Here is a 19,691-nt window from a genome sequence, read left to right on the forward strand (position 1 = left end):
ACTAGAGTGAAAAAATAAGACAGTGGAAAACCACCAACAAACTTTTCAGTCTTAAAACATACAAAATATGTATTTTGCATGGTCTCACAGTCATGTAAAATTGTGTTGTTGTTTTTAAAACATTTTTTTATTTAAAATTAGAAATGTATCCCAGCAATATTTCAACATTTGTTTTTTAAAATAGCAATGTAATGTATTGAAAAATATTTTTTTTGTTTTTGTTTTTGCCTCATGAAATTAACCAGTCTATATCTTTTTTATATAAAAAAAAATATTACAACTTTATATGCAGAAAATAAGCAAAATCACAACTTGATGAGTGTTCAATTCTGATTTATTTTTCCTGCAAAATTATTATTATTATTATTATTATTATTATTATTATTTTTATTAAGGCTTTATCCAGTGGTGTTTAAAAATATATATATTTAATTTTTTTTATACTTTTTTAACTTTTGAGAGAATTAGGATATTTTTTCTTCCCTCACTAATTATGACTTTATCTATGTGACAATTCAACTTTATATTTTTCTCTACCTAAAATTGGGTATTTATTTATTTATTTATTTTTGCTTTCATAAAACTACAACTTTAGACTTGTAACATGCATTGTTTTAGGGGGAAAGTATCACTATTAGTGTAAAATTGGGGTGGTGGGGACCCTCTTGATATTGCAACACTAATTTTCATATATTATGACTACTTTTGTCACATAGTATAGTTTTTCATGCAAAATAACCATAATATTCCGCTTTTTAGCTACAGTTAGCTTGTTAGCATTTTTTACCAACTTACTTACACATTTGCTTGTCAATTTCTGCACTCAGGTTACCGTGCTGTTACTTAGCTTACCAACCGTTAGCTTTACTCTCAGCATTCACTCCCGCACATCACATAGGCACAAAAAGATGTCGCCCAATTAGTTCCGGGAAGGTGGTTAGCATGGTCGCTGTTAGCGCTGTTTGAATGTCCATTTTCAGCTTTTGAATAATGCAAGCAGCAGTAGCGGAGCAATGCCCGACGTGATTAGCTCTCAGTGTGAGTGAATTTTAAAGGCTGCGGGGGAAATAAGTGCTCTTGGTCAGCGTGATTGCCCATGAGCTGCCACTGATGCATCTAAATTGGATGTTTATCTTTGACCTTGCGCTGCAAATTAATTGGATATCGCGCCGCGCCGTTTTTTTGCGCGAGTGTGACGAGGAATCTATTAAAGACTCCATTTGCAGTTCAAAAAAACGATGCAAAAACAACTCAAAAGGTCCTCCGCGTTATTATTATTTTTATTTTGTGTTGTCCGTGTGCATCTGCAGCTCAGTGCGGTGGGACCCTGACGGACGTAAGCGGCGTGATCCTCAGCCCCGGTTACCCCGGCAACTACCCCAGCGGATTAGACTGCACGTGGACCGTTAACTTACCTGTCGGCTTTGGTAAGAAACGCTTAGCCTCTTGATTTTGTTTTGTTTTTTTCCCATTTTTGCTGTGTAAATTTCCGAACCCCCGCACTAAACTGGGTTTAAAACCAAGAAAAACAAAAATAGTGAAATTAGGATATGTTGATTAATTTAAGCAAAATTACTTGCCAGTAGAGCTGGAAAATTGGAAGTGGCAATATTTCTGAAAACGTGACGTTTGCTAGCCCCCAAAAAAATGCTTCAAATTTCTTAAAAGAATAGGAAATTACACAAATTATTTGTGGGAATGATATAAAACCCAAATTTGTATTTCTTGTGCACTAGTAGACAAAGGTGCACTAGTAAAATGACCGTGTCATACTTGCAATCTATTTTACTTACTGTATGATACTTCTGTAGGACAACTGTGGCAAACTAGAAAAACTACTACTGGTCATGTTACTAGTAAGGCAAACCTGTACTAGTTGACATTTGCACTTGATGTTAACTTGTAGAATTTTATAATGTCACTAGTCATACTAGTGCCAAGCAGATGTCAATTAGTGCCCATTTTTTGCCTCACTAACATGTAGTTGTCTTACTTATGTTAAAATGGTTCTACTAGTGAGGATTTACTAGTACATGGACTTTAAACTGGATATCAAATAAATGCTCAAATGACTTTACATGTGGATAAGGTTGTACTTGTGTTCATGTACTATTACGCTCTTTTCCGTCAATAGTCGGAAAACAATATGCGACTAGTGAGGCAAAATTACAAGCCAGCATTTTGGTGCTACTAGTAGGGGCAAAGAAGCTACTAGTGTGTGACACTTGCCAACCAGTTGGGGCCAATAATTTACTCGTACAGCACAGTAATGTACTAGTAGGCCAAAAGTGGCTCTAGTAATCCAAAAAAAAATAGGGAAATATCATTCTACTAGTGCATCCTGGTCATTCTATTAGTGCGGACATGGACCTCAAGCTGGATCTCACCGATGTCAAATGTATGCGGTTAGCTTATTGACAAGGTTGTAATTTGGTCCATGTGATAGTATAACATAGGTCCTTATTAGTAGCACAACCTTGGCGCTACTAACTACATGTGACGAGTGAGGCAAAACTACTAGTGGACATTTTGGTGCTTCTAGAAGAGTCCAGGGGGCTACTAGTATGGAAGTCAGGACTACTAGTTGGGCCTCATAGTGTTACTAGTACAGCAAAGTAGTGGAATAATTGTGTACTAGTGGCGCTAGTAGCAGGGAAAAAACTAGTTGACTTTAATAGTCATGCCTCCACTGCGCTGATTTGACCCAATAAAGAGTGTTCTTGTACATGGATTGATGCCTTGCCCGGGGGCTTCCTAGTAAATCTCATTAAGTTTTGTATTTGTGTAGGAATCCATCTGCAGTTTGTGAACTTTTCCACGGAAGCCATCCACGACTACCTGGAGATCCGCACCGGTAGCCTGGAGACGGGCTCGGTCATCGACCGCTTCAGCGGCCCGCTCATTCCCAGAGCTCTGTTCAGCACCACCCACCAGACCAGCTTCTTCTTCCACAGCGACTACTCGCAGAACAAGCCCGGCTTCCACATCACCTTTCAGGGTAAAATGTGACGCCATCTTGCTCACGATGTAATTAGAATTTGACGCCAAAAAAGTTACCTATAAAAAGTTACATACCGATATGAACAACATTTGTGTTAAAATTCTATCATTTTGTTGTCATTGTCCTTACTTTTGTAACAATACTTTATACTTAACAATTTAAGTACTTAGTACCTAAGTATTGCTATTAATATATTACTTTTTTAATATTGCTGATTACAGGCTTTGTTCTGGCACTTTTTTTGCTTACATTTATGACTTTTTTTCTTGGAGTACTTCAACTTCATCATCTCAAGATCATCATCTTATTAATTCAAATAGAGGACATTTTTATCACAATATTTCAACTTATTCTCATAATTAATTTTGAAGTAATCAAAGACAACACATACTCAAAAGCACAGCCAACTCACCAGGGTGGTTACTGAATTCAAACAATTCATTTGACTGTAACTTCATTCTGGGTGGCTGACGACAAAATAATGAATATTTTCATACTGGCAATTGAAAATAAAACAGGTCGTGACTTTTGAAGATCTTGCCGGAAATTACGCGCTTAACTATCCTCGTCAGGGGGGGAAATTCATCGACTGACTTTTGTGTTTTTTCCCTCTGGCACTGAAGCGATCTTTTTTATTTATTTTTTTACATCTTTAAAATGTGCACAAACAGATTTAATTTGTTCGAGCTTCTCTTCATTAATGTACAAATAATTTTGTCGAAAAAATGTGTGATTGTCAAGCCCATAATTGTGTGCTTAGAAGCACCAAATAATAGCTGGTGACTTAAATTTGATGTTCATGTGAAAACAGCGCACAGTGACGCAGTCACACTAATGTAACATTTAACATGATTTCTCCACTGATTGAATTTGTGCGGCTACTTCATGATCCTTTTAATTATCTTAATTTAATGAATAGATTTCATTTATGGATGTTTAATACCACTTTTTTTCAAACCAATACCAGTCAGCTCTTGTGTAGTCCGATACCAAGCACCGATACCGCTAATACTTTTTGATACGTGAAATGTTCCCCTAAAAACAATGACAGATAATTTTAAAGAAAGACCTGTATATCCCAATATAGCATGTTTCCCTTAATTTCTTGATTGTGAAACGGCCACAACAGGACACCCGATACTGGTATCTGCCAACATCGCAAGTTCTGATACCTTAAAATAAGGCCTGGTACCGATTCCGATACCTGGTATTGGTACTCTCTCATCCCTAATTTCAATACATACTGTTTTTTTTGTACAGCCTACCAGCTCCAGAGTTGCCCGGACCCCCGGCCGTTCCGGAACGGCATCGTGATCGGCACAGACTTCAGCGTTGGGATGACGGTGTCTTTCGAGTGTCTCCCGGGCTACTCCCTCATCGGGGACGCTTCCCTGACATGTTTGCATGGCATCAGCCGAAACTGGAACCACCCACTACCCCGGTGTGAAGGTAAAAACAAAAAACGAAAAAAAAAACACGACTTATTAAATAGATAATATGTACTTGAAACACTGTGACAATAATGGCGTAATTAATATCCGTTCAATTACCTTTATCTCACTTTGCAGCGCTACCTGTTTGATATGCACAGCGGTTCCCATTCAAAACCTGACAAATGCCATTTTTATTAGGACTGTTTGATATGGAGAAGCGCTGCGATAAAAGTGGAAATAACGGCAAATGCAATTAGTTGGAGCGCGTGTGACCTGTAGCTTTGAAAAAAAAAAGAAGATTTATTAGGCAAGGCACTAAAAGGAGGGTTGTGTTACAACTGCAGTTAATTGCGGAGGAAGAATCATATCACTGAGCTATAATAGTCTTATTTTATTAGGACTTTTATCCAAGTACCATTCGAGTGGCAATTTTGAGGACTTCTGCTTTTACTGTATGTCCCTTAATGTGGATTATTCCCTGTTGTGTTGGTAAAACAACAGCAGTAATACAGCTAAACACCAACGGGGAGCTGCAAAAATTGAAATAAATATAAACGTTGATGAGGTTGAAGGCGGCGCGTGGCTTAAAAAGTTTAGGAAAGCGTATTACCCAGTGGTCATAACATTAAAATGTGCGTAATGTTTGCTATTATCGCCCCTAACAGCTCTTTGCGGTGGAAACATCACCTCACTAAATGGAACTATTTACTCGCCCGGTCACCCTGAGGAATACCCCAACTTCCAGGACTGCGTGTGGAGTGTGAGAGTCCCGCCCGGACACGGGATCTACATCAACTTCACGGTTCTGAGCACGGAGCCCATATATGACTACATCACCGTCTGGTAGGTCGCCGTTCTCATTTGACTAGGGTTACTTCAATTAAACTTCAAGTGGTCCACTTATGTACCTTAATAAATGAACCGTAATTCCGCCAGAAGTGGTTCATCTCAAAGTAAGACTCTTGTGAAATATGACTGCTATACATCCCACAAAGGATGCCACTACCATAAATCTCTCAAAAGTTGCGCAACATAAATCAAGACTAGCATAAATCACACAAATGTGGCTCAGCTTTATTATGAATACTGTACACCGTCCAAAAGTCATCCATCTTATTTTAATACTGTAATTCTCACAAAAGCTGCACAACATAAAACAGACTATACCGTACATCCCGGGAAAAACATACATCTCTCAAATGTGTCAAAAATCTCAACAACAAAAAAAACATAAACATATTTCAAAACAATACGTTAAAGCTCAGACAAATATCAAAAGGTAAAATTTAACTCCGACGACCATAAATCTTACAAAGGTTGTGCAACAGAAAACAAGATAACCATAAATCCCATAAAAGTGGCACACTTGTGACAACTGTCCTCAAAGTTGTGCATCTTGAAGTAAGACGACTTTAAATCTCACAAAAGCTGCACAGAGTGAATGAAATAAGACTAACGAACATCCCACCAAAGATGCGGCCACTATTAATCTCACAAAAGTTGTGCAACGTAAAACAAGTCTACCATAAATAACACAACAGTGGCACAGCTTTAATTAAATTACTGTAAATCCTCTAAAAGTTGTCCATCTTAAACTAAGACAAAATCCTACCAAAGCTTCACAGGTAAAAAATAACACTACCATAAATCCTGCAAAAGATGCCCAGCCTAAAGTAAAACTACTTAAACAACTTTGCACATCTGACTGTGGCTACCATAAATCTAACAAAAGTTGCAAAATAAGATATTTGGCACAAAAGCAGCACAGCTTTAAATAACACTACTGTAAAACTCGATGAATCAGGCATGATGAGACTACCATAAATCCCAGAAAAGCTGCACACCTTAAAACAAGACTACCCATGAACAGCAAAATTCACAACCGGTGTTTGTTTGGTTTTGTTTATTTCTAAGGATGTCCACTTTTACACCTTTTTCTCACTCCTCATGGCACGCAAGTTTAGAAAAAAAGTCAAATTAATTACCCTAGTTAAAAATGTTTGTGCATCTTAGATTCACCTAGAAATTTCACTCTAAAGCCCAAATGTATAAAATCATTCAGTCTTTGACTTTGCGTCCAGTGCTGCCCTGTAATTAGCCGGTCCATGTTTCCTGTTTGCCTTAACGAAATTACATTTGTGTGAACAAATTGCTGAAATCACACAAAGAGAAAGACGCTGACACTCTCATCATCACTCCCCGCTGCCGCAATACTGTCTCTCGGCGGGGAGTGCCGTTTCTGTGGCGGGAGTGCCATTTTCACAGCGGCCCACCTCGGGTCCAAAGCCAGATGCCGGCAGTGGAGTTTGACTGCTAATTGGTCTCATACAGGGAACGCTAATTTATGCGGAGGCCTCGCTTCTCAGTATGCATCCCGAGTTTAAAAGCCACGGCGGAGGCCGGCTGAGACGACTCCCAAGTGGATCACAGTGAAAAGGGGTGGTGCCTCTCCCCTCAAACCTTGTTACTTGTAATTAGCCTCATCCAGAGTTGCTCAAACAGCTGGGTAAAGGGGGATGTCACGATGATGCGCTTTAATGGCGGACAGAGGGTGCTATTTTGGTCAATTCCAACCGTGTAGCTTGACTGGAAGTGATCGTAGTGTTACGCAGTTGGCCTGGCGTTTGACAGATGACTTCCTGTTTGCTAGCTGTGCTAATCGAGGCTACACTAGAAGAAAAAAAAATGTTCCTAGATACTAATGGCATTTTGGCCCAGCAGTTCGCCCAAGATGGTGCTTCAAACCAGAATGGACGATTTATTCAAATTTGGGCCATGTCACATCAATTTTGTATCGATGAGGGACGTTTCGAGGGAGTGTGCTAGCTGGCTAACTTTACAGTGGGCTTGCTGATTTTCATTACAATCAATTAATCAATCAATCAATTACAACAACAAAAAACATCTGGAAGCATAGTTTACACAACCTGATGCACAAAGTTAGGCTTGCTAGCTTTACGAGCTTGCCTTGCTATTGTCATTGGTCAGTAGCCAGTGCCCCTATAAGCATTATTATTATTATAGCATTTAGAGCTATTTTAAGTTATTTTTTGACAGATCAAATGTCTACGCTTCTAAATTAGACAGTTGACAATAAAGTTAGCAATGGCCTAATGAGTCAGCTAGCGAGCTAGCATTAAGATAGCTCACTACTTTACTCATGCTAGCCAGGAGCACATAATTAGCCTTATTAGCTTAGCCAAGGTTGATCAAGCTCTTATAGCTATCACTGGTATTTTACAGATAATCATAGTTTTATCTAGAGACTGAAACTGATTCTATATATATATATATATATATATATATATATATATATATATATATATATATATATATATATATATATATATATTTCCAGTGACCAACAAACGAGTTAGCGTGTATTACTAGATCAAAAGTATAGAAAAATGTTCTATTTTGAAACATAATCGTCTTTATGTGAAGTCGCTGAATGACAAAAAAAGCCCTAAGCCAAAAATCCACAGCGGTCTTTGGCATGTGTTATTCTTTTAAACTAACGACGCATTAATGAGCTCCAATGTCCCCAAGACAGCAGCGACGAAGCCAATTCTGTTTGAACCGCCGTGTGATCGGGAGAGACAAAAAAAATAAAAATATGCCCGCTTCCAGGCGAGTTTGTATTTGGAGTTTAGCCTTCAGTTACTGCCAATGCTACATTTTAACCAATTTTATGCAGCCGGATAGCAACAGTAAAAGGTCAATGTCAACCTTGTATGTTTTTTGGCTGCTTTCTCACAAGGGCACTTGGTCTTTATCTTCAGAGTTGGATTTTTGTTTTGTAAATATCATCAATCCTCTTCTGCTCTTGTGTCTTGCGGATATCCTGACAACAAATGACCACTTAATGAGTGCAATAACTCGCAGGTGTCCTCTCGCCAACATCCTATGAACACTTTCCAAAGCAAGTTCTAGCTGACTTTTCTGTATTGTTCACTTGCAGGGATGGTCCGGACCAATCATCTCCTCAGATTGGCCAATTCAGCGGCAACACGGCTCTGGAGTCGGTCTACTCCACATCCAACATCATCCTCATCAAATTCCACTCGGACTTCTCCGGAGCCGGGTTCTTTGTGTTGAGCTACCACGGTAAGCTATGATATCGTTAGTCGATGGCTTCGATCTGTTTTGGTGTTGTTCATGTTGCAGGATTATTCAGCTTCATCCTCGTTAGGTCACTCGCCGGGTGTGCCTGATAGGGTTGAAGCATGGCTCTACAAAGAACAATTTAAAGTTAGGGTAGATCGAAACTTAGTCGGGTCTGAATTACTTGTGCCGTTTGCTAGCTGTTGCCAAGAAGGGAAAGTAATTGTTTTTGTAACTTCACAGCCAATTTATGGCAGCAAACTTTGCCTCACTCCACGTAAAAAGTATCCTTGACTACTCATTAAGGTAAAAACCGTCATCTGCCTGACCAGCCCCAACCTGCCTGTGGGAGTCCAGCTCATGGACAGAATTGATTGACTCTGAATAGATGGAGAACAAAAAGCAAGGTGCTCACATCCTCCGTCATGGAGCTCCAATACGCTGATGACAACACATTAGTCGCTCCATTTGAAGTCAACCTTCAAAACGTCATGAATGTTTTTGTCAGAGCCTGCCAACTCCTGGGAATTGACATCAACATCAAGAAAAGTCCGATTCTCTACCATCCAGCTCCTGACAGAATCCCCCCACACCCACCCCCACCCCCCCAGGCTTCCACGATCTATTTGGACAACAAGCTACGAGAAAATGTGGGTCATTTGACCGACCTTGGCAGGCTTCTCTTCATAGTAAATGTCTTCACAACATTCACTCATTCTCTGTATAGCGACTGGATCTTTGACTGCCCGTTTTTAGCAGCAAAGTAGTTAATACCGATTTATTTGTCCAATTGGCCAACAAGTTACAGTATATCCATTTTATTATTACATTTGAAATGCATTGCATCTCTTATTTATATATCTACTTTGTAATATCCTCGACTACCCGTTTAAGGCAAAAATGCTGGGCCGTGAGAGGGCACAATTATTATTAAGATAGCATTATCGAGTGGTGGTTTTGTCGCTCGAGGACCACATTCAACATCGTTTTAAAATTCGCAAAGTTTCTCTCTCGAATTGCGTTACATTTATCTCTGAGATAAATATGATGCCGTTTTTTTTTTTCCTTCCTCCACAAAAGTTGCCTTTCGGGGTGGAATTTTTAATTAGACGCAATCATTTCTTGTGACTTTCTTGACTCTGTTTACCCTTCACGGCGCAGTTTTTCACACTGGAGCGCACACATACACATTCATACATATATATGACGATCTTTTCTCCTCTCCTTGCAGCATATTTGTATATTTCCAGAGGTTTGTGTTGAACACTCCATGCAAGTGTATTTTTTTGTTTTTTGTACTTTTTCATACAGATGTCTGGCTCTTAATGAATAATGTTGGTAGGTTGTGATTGTCAAAAAAAAAAAGGACAGTCCCATCTGTTAGAGGGTTTTGAGTTTTTTTCTACGAGCTGGTTGCTGATTATATACTGTAGCTTGCAGATGGTGGCAAATTAGGACACTGCTTGTTAGCGTTGTGTGCACAAAAAAAGCGAAGGTCCACTTAATTTATATGTAAAACAGATTGTGTGGGTGTGCCTAATATTTTGACCAGTTTCATTGGGCCTCTGAAATTTGAAGTTTTTGAGAATTTACCCCCCAAAAGCAGTTTGACTAAACAACTTGAAATGTCAATCATGAGTAGACCAACAAAAAAAAAATGTCTCAGTAGACCAGGGGTGGACAAACTCGCTCCTCGAGGGCCGGCGTCATGCAGGTTTTGGATGTTTCCCTTCTCCAAGACGGCTGATTAATGATCAGCTCATCAGCAAGCTCTGCATAAGCCTGATAAATATCCTGTTAATTGGAATCAGCTTGTATTGGAAGAGGGAAACCTTCAAAACCTGCAGGACTCCGGCCCTCGAGGACCGAGTTTGCCCACCACTGCTGTTTGTAGACCATGGTCCAAACTCCGAACACTGGGAACTAGCCATTTTGGTTTGAAGCCGTTATTTTTGGGTGATTTTTATTTATTTTTTTTCCCCCATTTTTAAGGATCCTTCATTGGTGGACTTGTCCTAGAAATTTTGTCCACCAGCGACTAATCCCGTTTCACTCAGCAACATGAACTATAGCCATGCCTATCATGGGTAGTAGACCCACAAAAAAAAGTCTTCAATTCCTATATCCAAAATAACACAGGAAGTCTGCAATTTCATGGATCCTTTTCAAACTGAACTTGACCTCGAGATTATGTCCAATCACTACCAAAATTGTAGTCATCGAAGACAGTTTAACTTGGCATCATCAAATTTGAACATTTGTCCATCATGAGGAGCCCACAAAAAAACTCTCAAGGAGCCATACCTAAAAGGTATACTGTAGGAAGTCTGTCATTTTGGTTTTAAGAAGACATTTTAGTGTCATTTTGTCCATTCCCTGGAGCCCTTGAAAGACCAACCCAGAGATTTTGTCTGACTGCTACCAAATGTGAGCCCTTGAAGTCTGTTTCACTTAACATGACACTAAGGTAGACCTACAAAAATGTATCAAGAAGCCATGCCTGAAAAGAGACAGAAAGTCCGCCATTATGATGTGACTCCATTTCAGAGACCGGCTGGCTATTTTCTGGGGTCTTTCAAAAGCTCGCCTGACCGAGAGATATTGTCGAATCGCTGCAAAATTCGAACCACGTACACAAGACAGATGGGCAACGCTAAATTGCTAATCGTTCTAGTTTTCGCCATCGCGTGTGGCCAGAGCAGGGTTGCGTAGTTTGTTGACAACTCTTAAATCTATAAAGTCAGCTCGAGACAAGAAAGTGGCTATAAAAAGTTTTTTTTTTTCCTCTGGAGAGCCTCAGTATTGTTCATTCGTTAATTTTAACGATTTGACATGTCATCATCATTGCTCTCTTCTTTTTCTTTTTTTTTTTTGTATGTGGGTTAGTATGTGTATGTGCGTGCGTGCGTGCGAGTGTGTGTGTATTCATTAGTTCACCTAAAACCTATTAAAAAAATCCCATACCGTTCACCTAAACCGAACACTTCCAGCCAGAGTCGTGAGGCCGTCAGGAGACCCGAGGAAGGACCAAAGAAAAGAAAGGAAAGTGTAAAGGTTTTTGAGATCAGTGAGATCAATTGCTGCTCTTAGAGGATCTCACGCACACACATAAGTGTGCATGCTTTTGATACGCACGGGAGCAGCAGATACGTATTGGCAGGTCTCGTTTTCATTGTTCATTTCAACCTGACTTACAGCCCTCAGCTCTCCCCCTCTCTGTATTTTCTCCCCGTCCCGCTCGCTCGCCAGGTTACTAAGTGATCTATGGTCATGCAGTCGTATCGATTACAACCTCTCGGCCCCGTGGCTGTTGCCTTTTATGATTCAAGACAAGCAATGTATTTGTGTGGCCACTCTAGCTGCTTTGCTGACCTAACCAAACGCACATAAGGAGTTCAATCGGAAGGTTAAGTAAAGCATAAAGCAAAATAAATGGTGCCGTCTAACCTGCAGTGCCTTCTACATTCATAAATGTTTTCCTCTCTGCTCTTCTTTCCGGTGCGGTGTGTCATCCGTCTTCCAGCTTACCAATTAAGGGTCTGCCAGCCCCCTCCGGAGGTGCCCAACGCTGACATGCTGATGGAGGACGGCGAGTTGGAGATAGGTGAGCAGTCTGTCCGTCCACTTTCAACGCCTCCAGACATGTCACTTTGATGACAGGCTGCAAACGAGACGCTCTGAAGTCCACAAAAGACTATTTATTTTTCAAAGGATGCGCAAATAATTCGCCGGGCCAGAGTAGTGCGCAAGCAAGCTGTATCAAAAAAAGTCACACCAAAAAAAACAATGCTCAGTTTCTGAGAGGCATTCTTTCCCCACTAAAAAATCATAAATAGTTGGGTTTTTGACACCAACTCAAGCTGGCCTTTCATAAACAAGCCTTTTTGCATGAACTGATTAAGAATAAAAGAAAAAGTGTAGCTATAGAGTCAGCAGCTAATGCTAATGACTCGAGGTTAACAGGAGTTAACGAATTTTTAACCCCAAAAAAGGGTAACATCCAAGGATTTTTTTTATAGCCATGTGTTGCTAAAAAAATAAATAATAATAAAATAATTATAGCCAGTCTGCAACTTGGGAGTTAGCGGTTGATGCTAGGGGCTAACATCAGTTCATGAGAGATTTTCAATTCACATTTGCTGAAGAAATGAATTCAATTAAATAACAAGTCTACGGCTAGCAAGTTATCGGCTAATGTTAGTGATAAGCAAATAACATACCAGCTGATAAGGGATATTTTAATTGACTTTTGCCAAAAAGCAAGCCAGTCAGCCGCTAGTGAGATAGTGACTAATGATAGTGACAGGGGGATAACAATAGTAATCGACAATGGCTTTTTAAATATCTTTTGTGAAATTTTTCAAATAAAATTGTCATCCGTGGCTAGTTAGCTAGTCTAGTACTAGCAACTAACAGGTTGAAGAGAGTTTTGTTTGCTGTAGAAAACCATTAAAAATTACCATTAGCCAGTCAGTGGCAAGCGCTATTAATCCACAAGAGGCTAAATCATTTGATGGTTATCAGTTAAATAGCTAATGCTAGCAGCTAAAATAAGATAAGGCTTTTTTTAATTCACATTTGTTGTTGAATATAATACAACTTAAATAACTTGTCATTGACTACTATGTTTGCCGTTTATGTTAACGGCTAGCATCAACCGCAGACCTGAGTTGAGTGCTAATGAGACAGCTTTGGATTCTCCCACATTTTTGTCCACAATGTTAAAATGTGTATGCAATTTAGGGTATAATGCAAAGTAGTTGTATAACACTACAAACTACAAAAAAAGTCTATCTTCTGTTGTGTAGTTGTAGCTACTTAATGAATTGGCCGGTAAATGTACCGTATACATGATGTCATCGCCTCTTTCACATTGTCTTATCCTTGTGTCCTAATGGCATTTAGGTGACATCATTCGGTACAAGTGCCATCCTGGATTCTCATTGGTCGGCAGCGATATTATCACCTGCCGCTTGGGAGAGCGGCTGCAGATGGATGCACCACCGCCAACATGCCAAGGTCTTTGCTTGGATTTCCATATACAGTACCACACCTATGAGAACATTTCAATAAAAATACAAACTTGTTTTCCTTTTGTCTACAGTTCAGTGTCCCGCCCACGACATCCGATACGATTCGTCGGGTGTCATCCTGAGTCCCGGTTGGCCTGAGAGCTATCCCAATCTGCAGATGTGTTCATGGAGCATCAGCGTGGAGAAGGGCTACAACGTCACCATCACCTTTGAAAGCTTTCACACAGAGAGAGAGTTTGACATGTTGGAAATTTTTGATGGTAAAAAAAAAAAAAAGCTCAATCGACTTTATTTTTATTTTTATGAATTGCTGCACCGAACCCAACACCCCATTTAAATTGATTCTAGTGTGTGTCACATTAACCATTTTCTACCCCTATGGGACTACTCTGCACCCAATCAAATTTCTGAAGCCCCTCCCCCTTTTTCACACCTCAGGTCCGTCCGCCAACGACCCAACATTGGCCACGTTGAGTGGTGACCTGCCGACACCCTTTAACATCACCACATCCGGGCACCAGTTCTTGGTGCGCTGGTCATCAGACCACGGCACCAACAAGAGGGGCTTCAAAATTCGCTATGTTGGTGAGTACCAAAGTATGTATCCCAACTTTATTTTTACTACTAATTAGCATTATCATATTGCATGGGAAATAATCAAAGAGGCAGACAGAAGGATGAATGGTTCCCAGGGCCCTACAATGGTTCCCAAGAGAAATTTGAACATCACATTTGTCAAACGTGAGAGGGAACTCAACACAATAACCCAAAATATGACAATTAAAAATAACTTGAGCGCATAAACCTGACTTCTGACTGCCTCTCATGCGGTAGAATATATTGTGTAACGATCGCTCTCCGTCCAAGTGGAGCCTGCTGAGCACAGATGGTGCTGTTTTTTGGACAGTTGGACGAGAACTTTTTTTGTCCTCTGAGGACCTTCTCCCATGTAATGTTTTTTTTTTTTCCAAGGAGTTTTTTTGACAGTAGAGGGGGAAATTATAATTGTATGACCTGGTTAGTTCCTTCGACCTTTTAAATTCCTGCTCTTGTTCGTGATGAATGACAGTCAGAGTCAGAGCAGATGTCAGTGGCGTTCCCACTTGGTAACTCATGTGGTACAGCGGAGCTGGACTTTTGAACTGAAATATTTGAATTATACACATAAAATGTCCGATTTTCATGTGGAATGATGTCATGTATATAAAGCAGGCAGCCTTTTCTCCCACTGTTAATTTTAAACTCATCTTGGATTAGGGTTGGGATTAGGGAACAGTTCGGGTTAGGTTTGCAGTTGGTCCTGGTGAACCCACGTGGTCCAATTTGGCCCCTATAAATTCTGCTACTCAAATAACAAAGACCTCCTTTTTTTTTATTAATTTTTTTACAAATTGAACTTCAAAAGTCCAGAGTGCCACTTCTGACCCCTGCATGGGGCCATCTAGTGGATGAATATTGCACTTACATGAGCCAGAGTGGTGGTGACAAGATGGCTGGCAACATGCTGTTTTGTTGAGCTGGAAATCAATCCAAACAAAACCATCTTTTCAGCAAACCATCAGATGGTAAAATTGTGTTTTTTTTGTTAATCTATTTCATATCATGTTGCAGAATGCCTAGGAGTATGTTTTATATATATATTTTGATAAATTAGCAACTCTGAGCTAGTTAAAAAAAAAAGGGTTAAAATCGAAAAAACATATATTTTGGTGTTCAGTGAATTTATAGCAGTCATTTAATGTATAATTAATAATTTTCCAACGAAGAAAAGGGTTCTTGGGTTCTCCAGGGTTAATCCAGCCCTTCTCTCCGCACTCAAATGTGTGTCCATTGAATGCGCTGATTTCAGCTCAGCTGTCAAATGTCAAACAAATACTACAACTACGACATGAATTTTTTTTTCCTCCTCGCTCTTTCTGCCTTCTCTCCGTGACGTGCACTCTCATGGACAACAACGAGGCACTCAAAAATGGCTACGCCAGCCCAAAGCCCGGTCCACACATTGACTGTCTAGTTGGATAAAAAAAAAAAAAGAAGAAATATGCCTAATTAGTCTTCCGTGTTGCTCTATTTAATAAAGGGTTCACACTCACAGTTGACAATGAGTCACGCTCAAAACTATCACGAAACCTGAAAAGGTGAAAAAAAAAATCTCTCTACAATTGAGTACAACATCCAACTTTGCATATTTTCAGCAGTTATCTCAAACATAAGTATGTAATGTATTTAGAAACAAATCTGAATTCACTTTACAAGGTCTTTAAAGTTGATTTGTTATGTATTGGTCTGGGTTCGCGGTGGGGAGTGATATTCCGGGCATTCTATTTTGACTTGGTGATGCCGTTAAGGTTTGGTGTTAGTGAGTAAACTCCCCTGTAAATACAAGTAGGATGCCTTCCAGCAGACTTCAGGCTATGCAACCTGCAGAGAGACTTGAACTCCAGCGTTTTAATTATTCCACCAGCATCATCTTGATCTTTTTATGACGTTAGCTGCTCCTAAGCAAGCTTCTGAGCCGATATAATGCACTTATTTTGTTTAGGTTAGAAATTACACACTGAGGTGAAGTTTTAACCCTGGAGAACCCAAGAACCCTTTTCTTCTTTGCAAAATTATGAATTATGCATTAAATGACTGCTATAAGTTCACTGAACACCAAAATATATGTTTTTTCAATTTTAACCCTTTTTTTTTTTAACTAGCTCAGAGTTGCTAATTTATCAAAATATATATATAAAACATACTCCTAGGCATTCTGCAACATGATATGAAATAGATTAACAAAAAAAAAACACAATTTTACCATCTGATGGTTTGCTGAAAAGATGGTTTTGTTTGGATTGATTTCCAGCTCAACAAAACAGCATGTTGCCAGCCATCTTGTCACCACCACTCTGGCTCATGTAAGTGCAATATTTATCCACTAGATGGCCCCATGCAGGGGTCAGAAGTGGCACTCTGGACTTTTGAAGTTAAATTTGTAAAAAAAAAAAAAAAAAGGTCTTTGTTATTTGAGTAGCAGAATTCATAGGGGCCAAATTTGACCCCGTGGGTTCTGCAGGGTAATTGGTAGCAACTGGCATGTGACAAAACCACTGTGAAAAGGGACTTATTTGAAGTATAAGATCAAAAAGGGGCAACAAAAAGCTGATGGTCCAAGCGAAAGAAAGTCTTATTCACAATTTAGCAGTTAGCCTATTGGCGTCATTGCAGAGTGTTACGATGTTAACGACAATAAGTTTCAAGGTTGTTAGCAGCTGCTTGCAATGTTTTTATTAACTTGCTTTCCTGCGAGTCGAACCCGTCACTTTTCGGAATGGTTCTGCGCAGCCCTGTACTGCTCCACGCCGGATTCGCCGCTGCACGGCTCCATCTCATCGCAGACCGGCGGCCACGTCAACAGCCTGGTACGCTGGGCGTGCGACCGCGGCTACCGCCTGGTCGGCAACGCCACGGCCACCTGCCGCCGCACGCCGCTCGGCCACCATGCCTGGGACTCGCCGGTGCCCGCGTGCCAAGGTGTGTATCTGAGATTAACACTGTAGGGGGGAAAAACATCATGGTAAATAATGATTCAATTACAATGTATTGCAGATAAAATACAACATAAATAAATGTTTTAGATAATAATTCAAGGCGCCCTTGTTCCGCTAGTGGTACTAGTCGGCCATTTTGGCCACTTGCTTTCGACTGAAAATGACATCACAGTTGCTCCGGCCTCGGGTAGCGACCATCTGTTTTCCGAAGCTGAGCCGTGATTGCTCGTTACCGGAACCCTGAGCCGACAGCTTGTGGCAAAATGGACACTCCCCGAAATGGAAAATAACGGGTGAATTTTGCTGCTTAACTCATATTCCACAAACAAAACTGTTATTCAGACACTTAAAGCATATTGTAAAGAAAATTTTGGGGTGGACTTGCCCATTAAGGATTAGCGTGGTAAAACTTTGAAAATGACATTTAAAAAAAAAATGTTTTTTGTTTTTTTTAAACTAAGTAACTAACTTCAATTCTGATTTGAGTAAATATACATAAAAAGTGAACTGAGAGCAGGATGTACATTCTCATCCTGTACCATCTGTTTTCATCCCAACCAAAGAACACATCAAACCAACATGCTTGAAAGACATAAACGATGCATTAAATCCACATCTGAACCGCCGCGTGTGCGCCTCTCTGTCCTTCCCCAAGCCGTCTCGTGCGGAGCCCCCAAGGCGCCGGCGAACGGCGGCGTCCTGACAGCCGACTACTCGGTGGGAACGCGAGTCTCCTACTTCTGCAACGACGGCTACCGGCTCTCCAGCAAAGAGCTGACGTCCGCCATCTGCCAGCCCGACGGGACGTGGAGCAACCACAACAAGATCCCGCGGTGCTCAGGTTGGCGCAACCGAAAACCCGCTTGGCGTAAAAACCGCAGCTTGTCACCATACTTTTGTCCGTTGGTCTGTCCGTTGTAGTGGTGGTGTGCCCCAGTATCGGCTCCTTCTCCCTGGAGCACGGCCGCTGGAGGATCGTCAACGGCTCGCACTACGAGTACAGGACCCGCATCGTGTTCACCTGCGACCCGGGCTACTACCGCTTGGGACCCGCTCACATCCAGTGCCTCCCCAATGGGGTGTGGAGTTGGAAGAATGAGAGGCCGCACTGTCAGAGTGAGTCATGGTTTTGGATTATGGACAGCAGAGTTACTTGCAGGCGGCACGGTGGCTGACTGGTCAGCACGTCCGCCTCCCAGTGCAAAGGACGTGAGATCGAGTCCGGGCTTCGGCCTTCCTGGGTGGAGTTTGCATGTTCTCCCCGTGCTTGCGTGGGTTTTCTCCGGGTACTCCGGTTTCCTCCCACATTCCAAAGACATGCATGGCAGGTTGATTGGACACTCCAAATTGTCCTTAGGTGTGATTGTGAGTGTGGTTGTTCGTTTCTGTGTGCCCTGCGATTGGCTGGCAACCAGTTCAGGGTGTACCCCGCCTACTGCCCGAAGCCAGCTGGGATAGGCTCCAGTGCCCCCCCGCGACCGTTGTGAGGAAAAGCGGTTAAGAAAATGGATGGATGGAGTTACTTGCTTACACCTTGTCTTGTCTTTCCGATTTTTTCTCTCGCAGCAATTGCTTATATTTGCCGCTTTGTCTTTGTCAGTCATCTCCTGCGGCGAGCTGCCGTCACCGCCCAGCGGCAAGAAGATCGGCACGCAGACGACCTTCGGGGCGACGGCCATCTTCGCCTGCGACGCCGGCTTCATGCTAGTGGGCTCGGCCGTCAGGGAGTGCCTGTCGTCCGGGCTGTGGAGCGGAACCGAGTCGCGCTGTTTAGGTACGTGGATGTAAACGCTAATTAGTACGGAAAGCGCTCCCTTGCCAAGAAAGTTGTATGTTTCTTGGCTGTCTAATGAGGACGAGTGTTAAAGGTAGCTGAGATGACCCCCTCCGCCCCACTGCCACCTTCATCTGCTTCCACAGCTGCTTCCTTCTGGCCTTGACCTCGCAAGAAAACCATCATTTTTTCTGTACAGCAAAAAAAAAAAAAAAAAAAACGCCAGGCACTGACAGATGTTATGGCACCCAAGAGCTGTTAGCTGCCACATAAACAACATTTAGATTCAATACCAGTGCATTTTTTTCCCCCACTCTGAAAAAGGCTTAGCTAAAGATGAATACAAAGGGAGAAAAAGAAATTGAATTTACCTGGAAGAAAAGCCTCTCTTGTCCTTGGTGGTTTACGCTCGCACGGCCAACTCCGAGAGGCGAGGAGGGAGAAGAAAAAAAAAAGCACTTGAAAGTTTTACGTGATTTGACTCTGGATGTAATGTTTATTTGCAGATTAGAGACCGTGTTCAAGCCAAGTTGACATTTGCCTGACTTATAATGACTTTCGAAGAATATTCCAGAAACTTTGTGACACTCCCAACGTTGCAAGGTGCAATTTTTCTAATTCTTTTTTTTTTTTTTTTTTAAGCTACACACTCGTTTCGACGTCCCGGCAGAGTTATTGCTGCCTTCCCGGCCCCTCTGGTGTTTAATCATGATCAAAACACATTACAAATGATTTGTTATTATATCAAACTGCTATTACATTTTTAATTTCACACAACCCCGAAGACGTGCACGCATCACAGTTTGGAAA

General features: G+C 41.1%; 1 protein-coding gene across 1 annotated transcript in view; it reads left to right on the top strand.

The window, feature by feature from the left end:
- Window positions 1-19,691, top strand: part of csmd3b (CUB and Sushi multiple domains 3b) — a 346,686-nt gene that overhangs the window by 303,115 nt on the left and 23,880 nt on the right. Inside the window, exons 45-57 of the mRNA XM_077547793.1 lie at window positions 1,311-1,427; window positions 2,789-2,998; window positions 4,262-4,450; window positions 5,100-5,277; window positions 8,396-8,541; window positions 12,062-12,142; window positions 13,444-13,557; window positions 13,643-13,831; window positions 14,010-14,156; window positions 16,902-17,090; window positions 17,763-17,948; window positions 18,029-18,223; window positions 18,708-18,881. Of these exons, the coding sequence (XP_077403919.1) occupies window positions 1,311-1,427; window positions 2,789-2,998; window positions 4,262-4,450; window positions 5,100-5,277; window positions 8,396-8,541; window positions 12,062-12,142; window positions 13,444-13,557; window positions 13,643-13,831; window positions 14,010-14,156; window positions 16,902-17,090; window positions 17,763-17,948; window positions 18,029-18,223; window positions 18,708-18,881 (2,115 nt within the window). The remainder of the gene's footprint in view (window positions 1-1,310; window positions 1,428-2,788; window positions 2,999-4,261; window positions 4,451-5,099; window positions 5,278-8,395; window positions 8,542-12,061; window positions 12,143-13,443; window positions 13,558-13,642; window positions 13,832-14,009; window positions 14,157-16,901; window positions 17,091-17,762; window positions 17,949-18,028; window positions 18,224-18,707; window positions 18,882-19,691) is intronic.

The sequence above is a fragment of the Vanacampus margaritifer genome, chromosome 17, assembly GCF_051991255.1.
Source record: "Vanacampus margaritifer isolate UIUO_Vmar chromosome 17, RoL_Vmar_1.0, whole genome shotgun sequence".
Classification (NCBI taxonomy): Eukaryota; Metazoa; Chordata; class Actinopteri; order Syngnathiformes; family Syngnathidae; genus Vanacampus; species Vanacampus margaritifer.